Consider the following 12,082-nt stretch of genomic DNA (forward strand, 5'->3'; position numbering starts at 1 on the left):
CCTTTGTCAAAAATAATGGCAGAGATATGGAACTTGGTAAACTGTAAACTGATATTGTGATCTCAAATGGTTGTGTAAAATTTCAACTAAAGGCATGAATAGGAAAAATATTGAAGTCAATTTGGGAAATTTTCCAAGTGAAAATGGGAAATATTTTTGTCAAAACAAAAGTCAGATTTATTTGATCTGGTATATGAATTTGTCTTATGATCCTTCAACTATATTGTAAGTTTCAACTTGATATCTGTGCTGGTTTCCTAGACAGGATGGGACAGGAAGGAAAATGGACAGACGGGACATGATTCCTTATATAGCCCCCAACAAATAAATTTTGTTGAGAGTATAAAGAGATACTGTAGATGAAGGAGTTTGTTCTACCTGGATGCTATTTCAGGGGCTAAAAACTGTGAAACAATTCTAAACAAAATAAAGTAAGAAAGTAGAAAGTAAGGAAACAGGTTCACATAATAATGACCAAAAATTGTCATACAATCTAACAGGAAATTTAGCCTCACCAATCATCACTGGCAACATAGGGCAACAATTTCACTTTGAAACATATATATTCTTTTTCTAACTAATTCTCCTTGATGAAGATACAACATACAAAATATGGTTGTAAAGGTGCAAGATACAGTACACTTACCTCAGCATATCCTCCAACATGCACAAATATAACAACAAAAGATGCTGCTGTCAGGAGAAATGCTGTCACCATACAAGATCTGTGTACCTACAAATATAACAACAAAAGAAGCTGGTGTCAGGAGAAATTCTGTCACCATACAAGATCTGTGTACCTACAAATATAACAACAAAAGAAGCTGGTGTCAGGAGAAATGCTGTCACCATACAAGATCTGTGTACCTACAAATATAACAAGAGGGTCATGATGACCCTGGATCGCTCACCTGAGTAATATGAGCTACATCTTTTAAATGTCGAACTGATGATTTTTAGAATTTTTTTGGAAGATTTTCCGATGTACAATCAAGTAACCCCTGGAGCGGGGCCAATTTTACCCTGGAGGTCATGATTTGAACAAAGTTTGTAGAAATCTACTAGGCAATGTTACAAATCAAATATCTAAGATCTAGGTCTTCTGGTTTATTTTTAGAAATTTATGAAGATTTCCCTATGTACAATCAAGTAACCCCTGGGGCTGGGTCAATTTGACCCTGGGGGATCAAGATTTAAATAAATTTGTAGAGGTCCACTAGGCAATGCTACATGTAATATCTAAGCTCTAGGCCTTCTGGTTTATTTTTAGAAATTTTTTGAAGATTTTCCTATGTAAAATCAAGTGATCCCTGGGGCGCGGTCAATTTTGACCCCGGGGGTCATGATTTGAAAATTTTTTGTAGAGGTCCACTAGGCAATGCTACATGTTAAATATCTAAGCTCTAAGCCTTCTGGTTTATTTTTAGAAATTTTTTGAAGATTTTCCTATAGATGTAAAATCAAATGACCCCTGGGGCGGGGTCAATTTTGACCCCGGGGTCATGATTTGAACAAACTTGGTAGAGGTCCACTACGGAATGCTTCACACCAAACATCTAAGCCCTAGAGCTTCTGGTTTTTGAGAAGAAGATTTTTAAAGTTTTTCCTTTTGGTTGCAATGGCAACCAGAGTTCTATATGGAATATAATTCTTTGAACAATTTTTGTAGAGCTTCACCCTAGGAACATACCGTACCTGTGAAGTTTGGATGAAATTGGCCTAGCGGTTTATGAGGAGATGTCGTTTAAAGTAAAAGTTTACGGACAAAAAAACCTGGTTAACAACAGATGCTGCTGTCAAGAGAAATGATGTCACCATACATGATCTGTGTACCTACAAAATTAATACAACAACAACAGATGCTGCTGTCAGGAGAAATGCTGTCACCGTACAAGATCTGTGTACCCAAAATATAACAACAAAAGATGCTGCTGTCAGGAGAAATGCTGTCACCATACAAGATCTGTGTACCTACAAATATAACAACAAAAGATGCTGCTGTCAGGAGAAATGCTGTCACCATACATGATCTGTGTACCTACAAATATAACAACAAAAGATGCTGCTGTCAGGAGAAACGCTGTCACCATACAAGATCTGTGTACCTACAAATATAACAACAAAAGATGCTGCTGTCAGGAGAAATGCTGTCACCATACATGATCTGAGTACCTACAAATATAACAACAAAAGATGCTGCTGTCAGGAGAAATGCTGTCACCATACAAGATCTGAGTACCTACAGATATAACAACAAAAGATGCTGCTGTCAGGAGAAATGCTGTCACCATACAGGATTTGTGTACCTACAGATATAACAACAAAAGATGCTGCTGTCAGGAGAAATGCTGTCACCATACAGGATTTGTGTACCTACAGATATAACAACAAAAGATGCTGCTGTCAGTAGAAATGCTGTCACCATACATGATCTGTGTACCTACAAATATAACAACAAAAGATGCTGCTGTCAGGAGAAATGCTGTCACCATACATGATCTGTGTACCTACAAATATAACAACAAAAGATGCTGCTGTCAGGAGAAATGCTGTCACCATACAGGATTTGTGTATTCAATTACTTTTTATTAATATTAAATCTAAATTTATTCAAAGAAACAAGAAGGTCATGGTGGCCCTGAGATGCTCAACTGACCTTGACTGTCTGATCTTGAAATGTAATGACAAACTGTATTACAAGGTAACAATAATTATTGTATTTATTATGAAATTAGACATACCAGAAAAGTTTCATGAAAATTAGATAAAAACTGTGATTTCTAAAGTTAAGTTTTCTCTATTATTTGGCCTAGTGACCTACACTTTGTATCACGGTGATCAAGTTTCACAGTTTCCACTTATTTTATTAAGATATGCAGAAAATGCCACCTCTACCAAGGTAGTAAGCCTTATAGAGTGAAAACAAGGATTTTATAGTATTTCACCCTTTGCCCTAGTTTTTGATGATCCAGTTTTGAATTTGACCTAGAATTCATTCAGACAAATATTCCAATCAGGTTTCACTACGATAAGGTAGAAAGCATGGCCTCTCGAGTTTTAGTAAGGTTTTCTTATGATTTTACCTAGTGACCTAGTTTGTGAACCCAGATGTCCCACTTTTGAACTGAGCCTAGAAATAATAGGACATCGCGTTTGACAACTGAAAATGTTTACCAAGATATCATCATTAAGCTAAACCTTTTAAATAAATATGTGAGAAGGTTTATCAAGAATAAGACCAAGTCTGACGATAATCTATCACTTAGTCGTTCAAGAGAAAAAGTTGCTTAAAGGGTTTTCTTTTCTATTTAATGTCTGGCACTCCCTAAAATGGCCAAATGGAACCATATGCATAAACCTAAAAGAGGACCATACGAGGATACTACAGACCAAGTTTGGTGAAGATTTATCAAGCGGTTCATAGGAAGAAGCCTGAGTTAAAGCTGTTTTTCTAATTTTACCATTTCACTGTCTCTGAAACTAGCCAAACTGAACAAATCTCATCCCTCCTTAAAAGGATGCTATAGCCCAAGTTTGGCAATGATCTATCCAGTGGTTCAAGAGTAGAAGTAGTTTAAACATTTTTTTTTGTATTTTAGCTCTGGTGACACCTGAAATTTATCAAGCACCTGATAGATGACCTTACAAGACTGCTACAAACTTAGTTTTGTGAAGATCTATCATACGGTTCATAGAAAAAGCCATTTAAAGTTATTTTTCTTTCTACTTTTAGCATCTGGCAGACCCTAAAATGAGTCAAGCTGAACTATTTGAACAAATCTGAGAGAGGCCCTTTAAAGGATGCTACAGCCCAAGATTGATAACGATCCATGAAGTGGTTCATGAGAACACTTAGTAAAAAGGTTGTTTTTTTTTTTTTATATATATATTTTTAGCTCTGGTGACATCTGATATTTGTGAAGTAGGGTCACCTGAAAAATCTGACAGATGACCTTACAAAGATGCTACAGATCAAGAGTAGTGGTGGTCCCTTACATGGTTGGAGGAGAAGTTGTTCAATGGTTTATCTTTTTAAGCTCTGGCAGCCCCTAAAATTAATTACCGGTAAGCAGAACAATTTGAACAAATTCGAGAGAGGCTGCTACAGACCAAGTTTGGTGCTTATTTCAAAATCAGTCTATCTGATTTTTTTTTAAAGTTCCGATTATATACATATTGGGAAAAGGGACCACAACTCCTGGGGACCATGTTTTTTTTCTGGCCAATCGGAATAACTTGTAAAATCTTGGGAGTGGGTCACCCGAGGAACATTTCCTGAAATTATCTGAAAATCTGATGAGCAGCTTCTGACAAAACGATGTATACTATCACTATATACATACATTTGACAAACAAAAAAAATATAAAACAATCCTCGTAAAGGTCAAACAAGGAAGATATCTCTAAAATCAGGGTTTCCGCTGCAATTCGCCAAAGTCACCAATGGCGAAAAAAACAAGAGGGCCATGATGGCCCTATATCGCTCACCTGAGTTTAATTGCTTTCTTGAAAAAAATTCTTTGCTAAAGCTAAACAAATAACCCCATGGGGTGGGGTCAATTTGACCCCGGAGGTAATGATTTGAACAACTTTTGTAGAAGTCTACTAGGCAATGCTACATGTCAAATATCTAAGATCTAAGCCTTCTGGTTTATTTTTAGAAATTTTTTGAAGATTTTCCTATGTAAAATCAAGTGACCCCTGGGGTGGGGTCAATTTTAACACCGGGGGTCATGATTTGAACAAATTTTGTAGAGGTCCACTAGGCAATGCTACATATGAAATATCTAAGCTCTAGGCCTTCTGGTTTATTTTGAAGATTTTTCTATGTACAATCAAGTAATCCCATGGGGCGGGTCAATTTGATCCCGGGGGTCATGATTTGAATAAATTTTGTAGAAGTCTACTAGGCAATGCTCCATGTCAAATATCTAAGACCTAGGCCTTTTGGTTTATTTTTAGAAAATTTTTGAAGATTTTCCTATGTAAAATCAAGTGACCCCTGGGGTGGGGTCAACTTTGACCCGGGGGTCATGATTTGAACAAATTTTGTAGAGGTCCACTAGGCAATGCTACATGTCAAATATCTAAGCTCTAAGCCTTCTGGTTTATTTTTAGAAATTTTTTGAAGATTTTCCTATGTAAAATCAAGTGACCCCTGGGGCGAGGTCAATTTTGACCCCGGGGTCATGATTTGAACAATTTTAGTAGAGGTCCACTAGGCAATGCTACAAGTCAAATATCTAAGCTCTAGGGCTTCTGGTTTTTGAGAAGAAGATTTTTTAAGATTTTCCTATGTAAAATCAAGTGACCCCCGGGGCGGGGTCAATTTTGACCCTGGGGTCATGATTTGAACAAACTTGGTAGAGGTCCACTAGGCAATGCTTCACACCAAATATCTAAGCTCTAGGGCTTCTGGTTTTTGAGAAGAAGATTTTTAAAGTTTTTACTTTTGGTTGCCATGGCAACCAGAATTCTGTATGGAATTCAATTCTTTGAACAATTTTTAAAGAAGACCATCCAAGGAACAACCCTGTGAAGTTTCATCAAAATTGGCTTGTTGGTTTAGGAGGAGATGTTGTTTAAAGGAAAGTGTGGACGGACGGACGGACGACGGACGGACGGACGGACGACGGACGCCGGACGGTGAGTGATCACAATACCTCACCCTGAGCACTTTGTGCTCAGGTGAGCTAATAAAAAATTGGCGAAAAAAGTTTTTGCTGTATAAATGTATTTTTTATAATGTGTATTCTCTGTCTTAAGTACTCTCTGTCTTGCCTAAAAAATCAATATTACCCGCGGGCGTTTCCGTTTATGATACACAATACACAGCGTGTCACCAAGCGTGGGATTAGCAATTCGGCATCAATTACACAAGCTGCCACGTGCCTCTCGATCTCTGACTTTAATTTAAACATGCGATAAACCAATGACAGCTTTGGATGTAGAACGCGTGACGTATAAATTATTAAGCTCCGCCTTTACATGTCATCGTTGATTGAAGTAATATGGCGCGGTAGTAAACAAATGAAAGTCATGTTTCACGGACTGAATTAAAAGACACTGACAGCTGATTTATACATGTTTTCACAAGCGGAATCACCAAAGTAGTGTCAAAGTAGCCATTTCTAAGTTATATTTTGTAGCAAAACCTTGGAATGAACGACTGACGGGACATCCGCGATAAATTCCAGTAATTTTTAAATCGTGATCATAGATTGATTTTGGCAAATTCCAATGAAAAACTGCGATAAACAAGCAGAAATCAATGATAAAAATCAACTCTGGCCATAGAAAATAAGTTATAAATTTTCATTTTATAAATAATGCTAGTCTTGATTGCCTTTTTTTTTCGTTTGTCACACATTTTCGCGACCCCAATTTCCAGTTAATATTGGTCATTCAGAGAAGACCTACCTATGCAAATGTATTTTTTAATTTTTGCGGAGAAGTACCCTGTTATTTTGGCAAAGGAATAATAATAATATTTTCTCAAAATTTAGACCAAGAAACACACCAGAGGCCACCATTCCATACCTGTATTTTATAATTTTTCCAGGGGGAAAACCCTATGACCCCCACCCCCCACTCATTTTGAGGGTACTAACCCCTCCTTTACCTCAAAATTATGGTCCTTAAAATGCACCAGAGTCCACCATTTCATGCCTGTATTTCAAAATGTCCCAGGGGGAAAGCCCCCCTCCCCCCCACACTCATCAAAAGGGTACTAACCTCTCCATTATCTCAAAATTTTGAACATAAAAATGCACCAGAGGCCTTCATTTCATGCCTGTATTTCAAAAATTTTCAAGGGGAGAGCTCCCTACTCGCCCCCATCCCCCAATAGGAGTTTTACAATCAAATAATGAAAAAACTGTAAAAATGACAAATTGTTGCAACATGCACAGTGTGTTGGAGAATACACCCACTGGACGCCCTCTCCCCCTATTTGTCGTTGACTTCGATATTTTGTGGCGGAAAAAAAATTGGGGCCAGTGGAAACCCTGAAAATTATTATAAAACTGGGCAAGCAGTTGCTGATAAGAAGATTTTCAAATTTCACACTATATACATATAGGGAAAAGTGACTTACCCTTTATATGGCCATGTTTTTCAACAAACTGCAATAATCTGAAGTCTTGGTAGAGGGTCACCCAAGGAACATTCCTTTCAAACTACTTTGAAATCCAGCAAGTAGTTTCTGAGAGGTTTTTAAGTTTTTTTCTTTTCCACTGCCAAGCAACTAGAGTTTAATGCATGGATGTCTTTTTGTTGGGTTTAACATGGCACCAACACAATTATGGGTCATATGGCAACTTTCCAGCTTTGATGGTGGAAGAAGACCCCTGGTGCCCCTCCATGCATTGTTTCATCATGGGCGAGTAGCTGGGTAGAACCAAACCTTCTGTCAGCCAGCTGGATGGCTTCCTCTCATGAAATATTCAATACCGCAACTGAGGTTCAAACCAACATCTGTGAGGGGCAAATGATTTGAAGTCGGCAACTTTAACCACTTTGCCACGTAGGCCCAAGTTCTGCACAGAATAATTTTTTTCCAAACTAGACTTGTGTCCATAGGAGACTATTTCCCCATCCCTTTCATGTTTCTGTACCTGGTTTCATGACTCTAGGTGAAATGCTTTTTAAGCCTTTAAGACTCTGGTATTGCTGAATATCAGCTGCACAACTTCACATGCTATATAACAATTATCGACTTTTTCATAGGTTGATATCAGGATTTATCAACCTGAGAAGAGTTATATTCACCGAGCCGAAGGCGAGGTGAATATAACTTTTTGAGGGTTGATAAATCCTGAGTATCAACCTATTAAAAAGTCAATAATTGTTTTATTACATGAATAAATGTATAGTCAGTCTTGTTATTACAACTGTATCTTTAATAAAGAAATAAGGAAATAAATATAAATTTAGACCAAATCAGGTTGATATTGGTTTTCCAAGCACCTATTTCGATCTATTTTTATTTTCGTACTATTAATAACCCAAGATAAGTTGATATGGTATGTACTCATTACTTTTCGAACCGTTTTTAGCCAATCAGAGAAACAATAGAATACAGTCATGTAATTAATAACAATTCTCTAATGTTTTATGACTTTAGGTGAAATATTTTTTAAGATACATGGGACACAAACTTATATTCCCTTAATGTACATTTTTCACTAAATCAAGGGCCGTAACTCTGATTTTGCAGAATGAAATCCAAGAAAAACTCAGGGGCACAAATTCACATATTCCTAAATGGTTCCATGACTCTAGGTGAAATATTTTTTAAATTATATGCAGCATAAACTTTTAACTTTATGTGTACATTTCATGAAGTCAAGGACCATAACTCTGGTCTGGTTGAGTGAAATCACAAACAGAACACCAGGTGTGCAACTTCACATGCTATATACCGTAACAATCCACTAATATTTTATGACTCTAACTCAATCAATTTTTGAGATACATGCGACACAACCTTGTATGTCCTTTATGCATATTTTTGACAATAAAGGGCCATAACTCTAGTCTTACAGATAGAAATCTGGCAAAAGATCCCAGGTGCACAACTTCAAATGTTGATTAATATTCCTATGATGTTTGATGACTCTAGGCCAAATACATTTTAAGATATGTGCGACACAAACTTTTATGCCCTTTCATGCATATTTTTTTACTAAGTCAAGGGCCATAACTCTTGTCTGACTGTAAAAAAACCTTACAAAACCCTAGCTGCAAAACATGCTGAATAATAGTCCTCCTGTAATATTTCATAATCCTAAGCCAAATAATTTTTGAGATACTTTTTGCAGTCTGTATCAACACTTGCCTATATTCCAAGTTTCAAGTCAACACCTTTAATTATAGTTTTTAAGTTATGCTCTGGACATGAAACAGGATGGCAGACTTCACCTTGCTGAGACCTTGACCTTTGACCCACTACCACCATGTTCATGCACTCTGCACATCGTTTCAACATCAACTACCTACATCCCATGTTTGAAGTCAATACCTGGAATGCTTAATAAATTATACCCCAGACACGAAATAAATCGGAAAAATTTGATCTTTGAGTTCAATTTGTGACATTAGACCAGACAGACGGACAGACCTACACATGCGCCATTACATAATATGTCCCATTTTTCCAAAACAGGTGTATAAAAACTCTTTGAGATATACACAACACAAAAATTAGGACGGACTGACAGATGGATAGACAGACGGACAAGGTCAAGAGCACACACTGAAAGTTGGGGGGGGGGGGCGCACAAAAAAACAAAGTTTTCTGTAAGAGATGATACTACACTTAAGTTATGTTCAGTTATGCTATATATGATTACTGACTATGTTAAGGTCCTAACAATGCAAATAATTTCAAGATTTTGCACATTTTCCCTTTCTTTAGAGTAAACCATTATACCGGTAAAAAGTAACTTACAATGAACCAGCGTTTCTGGTCACACCATTCCATTCCATCAGGCCACACACACTTGTAAAATCTTGCCATAAATATACCAAACACAGCAAAGAACATCCAAGCAACTGTCATCAAAATACCTGAACATAGACAAGAAAGTCTTGCTCCTTGCTCATCATAAAATACAAGAGGGCCAAGATGGCCCTAGGTCGCTCACCTAAGAAACACTCCATAACAGTGTAAAACATGTTTGACCTAGTGATTTCATGGAAACAAATATTCTGACCAATTTTTATTAAGATTGGACCAAAAAATTGGTCTCTTGCGATAAAACAAGCATTTTCTTCGATATGGCCTAGTTTTTTACCCTAGATGACCCATGTTCAAATTCGACCTAGATTTCATTAAGGCAATCAACCTGACCAAATTTCATAAAAATCAACTGAAAAAAACAGTCTCTATCGCATACACAAGATTTTTCTTTAATTTGACCTAGTGACCTAGTTTTTGACCTCAGATTACCCATATCCAAAATGACCTAGATTTCATCAAGGCAATCACTCTGACCAAATTTCATGAAGATCAATTGAAAAATACATCCTCTACTGCATACACAATGTTTTTCTTCGATTTGACCTACTGACCTAGTTTTTGACCCCAGATGACCCATTTTCGAACTCAGCCTAGATTTTATCAAGGCAATCATTCTGACCAAAATTCATGAAGATTAATTGAAAAATACAGCCTCTATCACATACACAAGCTAAATGTTGACAGACGACGGACGACAGACGACAGACAACAGACGACAGACGACAGACGCCGGACGCCGGACTTCGAGCGATCAGAAAAACTCACCTGAGCATTGCTCAGGTGAGCTAATAAACATAAATAGAGATGCTTTTGAGAAAAGCGCATGTCTCCCACAACTGCCTAATCATCTAAATAGTAAGTCAGTCTTTATATACTGTTTACTTAATCCACATGTGCATACGCTTTCTTGACACCAAAAGGACACCTATACTACTAGTAGTATAGGCGTCGGTTTGGGGGTAAAACTGCGCAAGAAATCTGAGTGTTTTTTGTAATTCAAGGGCCATAATTCCAAAGTGCCTAGGCCGATTTAGCTAGTTATCGAACTTGGCCGAGTACTTATTGGTAGACACATTTTGTTGAAGTTTGGTGAAGATCGGATGAGAAATGTTCGACTTAGAGTGCGGACAAGCTTTGTGACAGACACAAAGACACACACACAGACTGGAGTAAATCATTATGTCTCCTACTCCACTGTGTGGTGGGAGACATAATTACACTACTGAGCAATCATTTCATTTCATGGGCATGAAATTTCTTGATTTCCCAAGAACGGCTATTTTGTGGGGATGTGAATTCATGGATTTCAATTTTTGAACATAATACAAATGGGAAATTTACTTGTCTGTTGGGATAAACTGGACAAGAATACATCAGAAATCAGAAACAGAATAATTTCAGTGAGATCCTCAATGACAACATTAACCTCTTTTGTAAACAAAACATTGTTTACCCATTCAGCTCATTACACTTTCTTTAATAATATTCCGGGACAGACAAATTTAACATACCATGAAGTTTAATCAATGATCTATCTATTGTTGTGGCACTGATGTCCATAAAGCTCTGGAAGTCTGCTTTCTGAGATGATACTGTAGGCAACACTGCATGCTTACTGATATAACCTACAAAGGCAATTGTTTTTTATGAAAAATGTATGTCTCCTGACACTTAACAATGCATACATTGTAAAATGCCACACATTAAGGGCCACAATTCAAATGCAAATCACCATAACATTCCTGTGATTATACACAACTATGCTTTGCACTGATCATTCCTGTAAAGTTTGGTTTAATTCCTACTTGTGGTATAGGGGAAGTAGCACAGACCAAATTATTTGACAAATCACCGGTCATGAATCCACTGAATATCAGATAATTAGAATCTGACGATAAAATGCACAACTATGCGAGTATTGCAGTGGCAATACAGAAGTCCCCTACCTGTGACCTTGACCTTTAACCGACAAGCATAGATCATGTGTTGACACATTGTCTCATCATGGGGAATGTTGTTATGTAGCACTAAGATAATTCATCAATGCACATAAAAGTTATGGAGCAGAAACAATTTTTACTTGACCTTCAATAGTGAACTTGAACTTTGACCTACAAGAGTAAGTCATGTACGTGCATAATCTACATATTGCCCTCTATTCACATATCAAGTTTTATGAAACTACCTTGAATAGTTTTTGAGTAACTGCAGGATCCAGATTTGGGGATGGACAGATGGATGGACAGAGGGCGTTCCTATTGTCCCCTCCTGTTCCACCGGTAGAGGACTAATAAAGCCTGATTGTATACAGCAAGTAGTGTAATCACTGTAAAATATTACAAATCAAGGGCCATAACTCTGTTGAATATCACTGAACTGAAATATGCTGATGATATTTATAACTAGGCTTGGCACTTATCACTCCTGTAAGGTTGCGGGAAATCTGCCCAATGGTGTAAAGAAGTTGCCAAAATATCATAACATTTGACAAATAAAGGGTCATAACTCCACTAAACAGCATTGAACCAGAACATGTCAAAAATATGCATAATAAGACTT

At 37.2% G+C, this 12,082-nt stretch overlaps 1 protein-coding gene across 1 annotated transcript in view; it reads right to left on the reverse strand.

Annotated features, from left to right (window-relative positions):
• LOC123535601 (uncharacterized) overlaps positions 1-12,082 on the reverse strand; it is a 251,998-nt gene that overhangs the window by 73,039 nt on the left and 166,877 nt on the right. The window contains exons 12-14 of the mRNA XM_045318314.2: positions 11,035-11,148; positions 9,452-9,570; positions 647-733 (exon numbers count right to left, since the gene is read on the reverse strand). Of these exons, the coding sequence (XP_045174249.2) occupies positions 647-733; positions 9,452-9,570; positions 11,035-11,148 (320 nt within the window). The remainder of the gene's footprint in view (positions 1-646; positions 734-9,451; positions 9,571-11,034; positions 11,149-12,082) is intronic.

This window comes from Mercenaria mercenaria, chromosome 17 (assembly GCF_021730395.1).
Source record: "Mercenaria mercenaria strain notata chromosome 17, MADL_Memer_1, whole genome shotgun sequence".
In the NCBI taxonomy this organism is placed as follows: domain Eukaryota; kingdom Metazoa; phylum Mollusca; class Bivalvia; order Venerida; family Veneridae; genus Mercenaria; species Mercenaria mercenaria.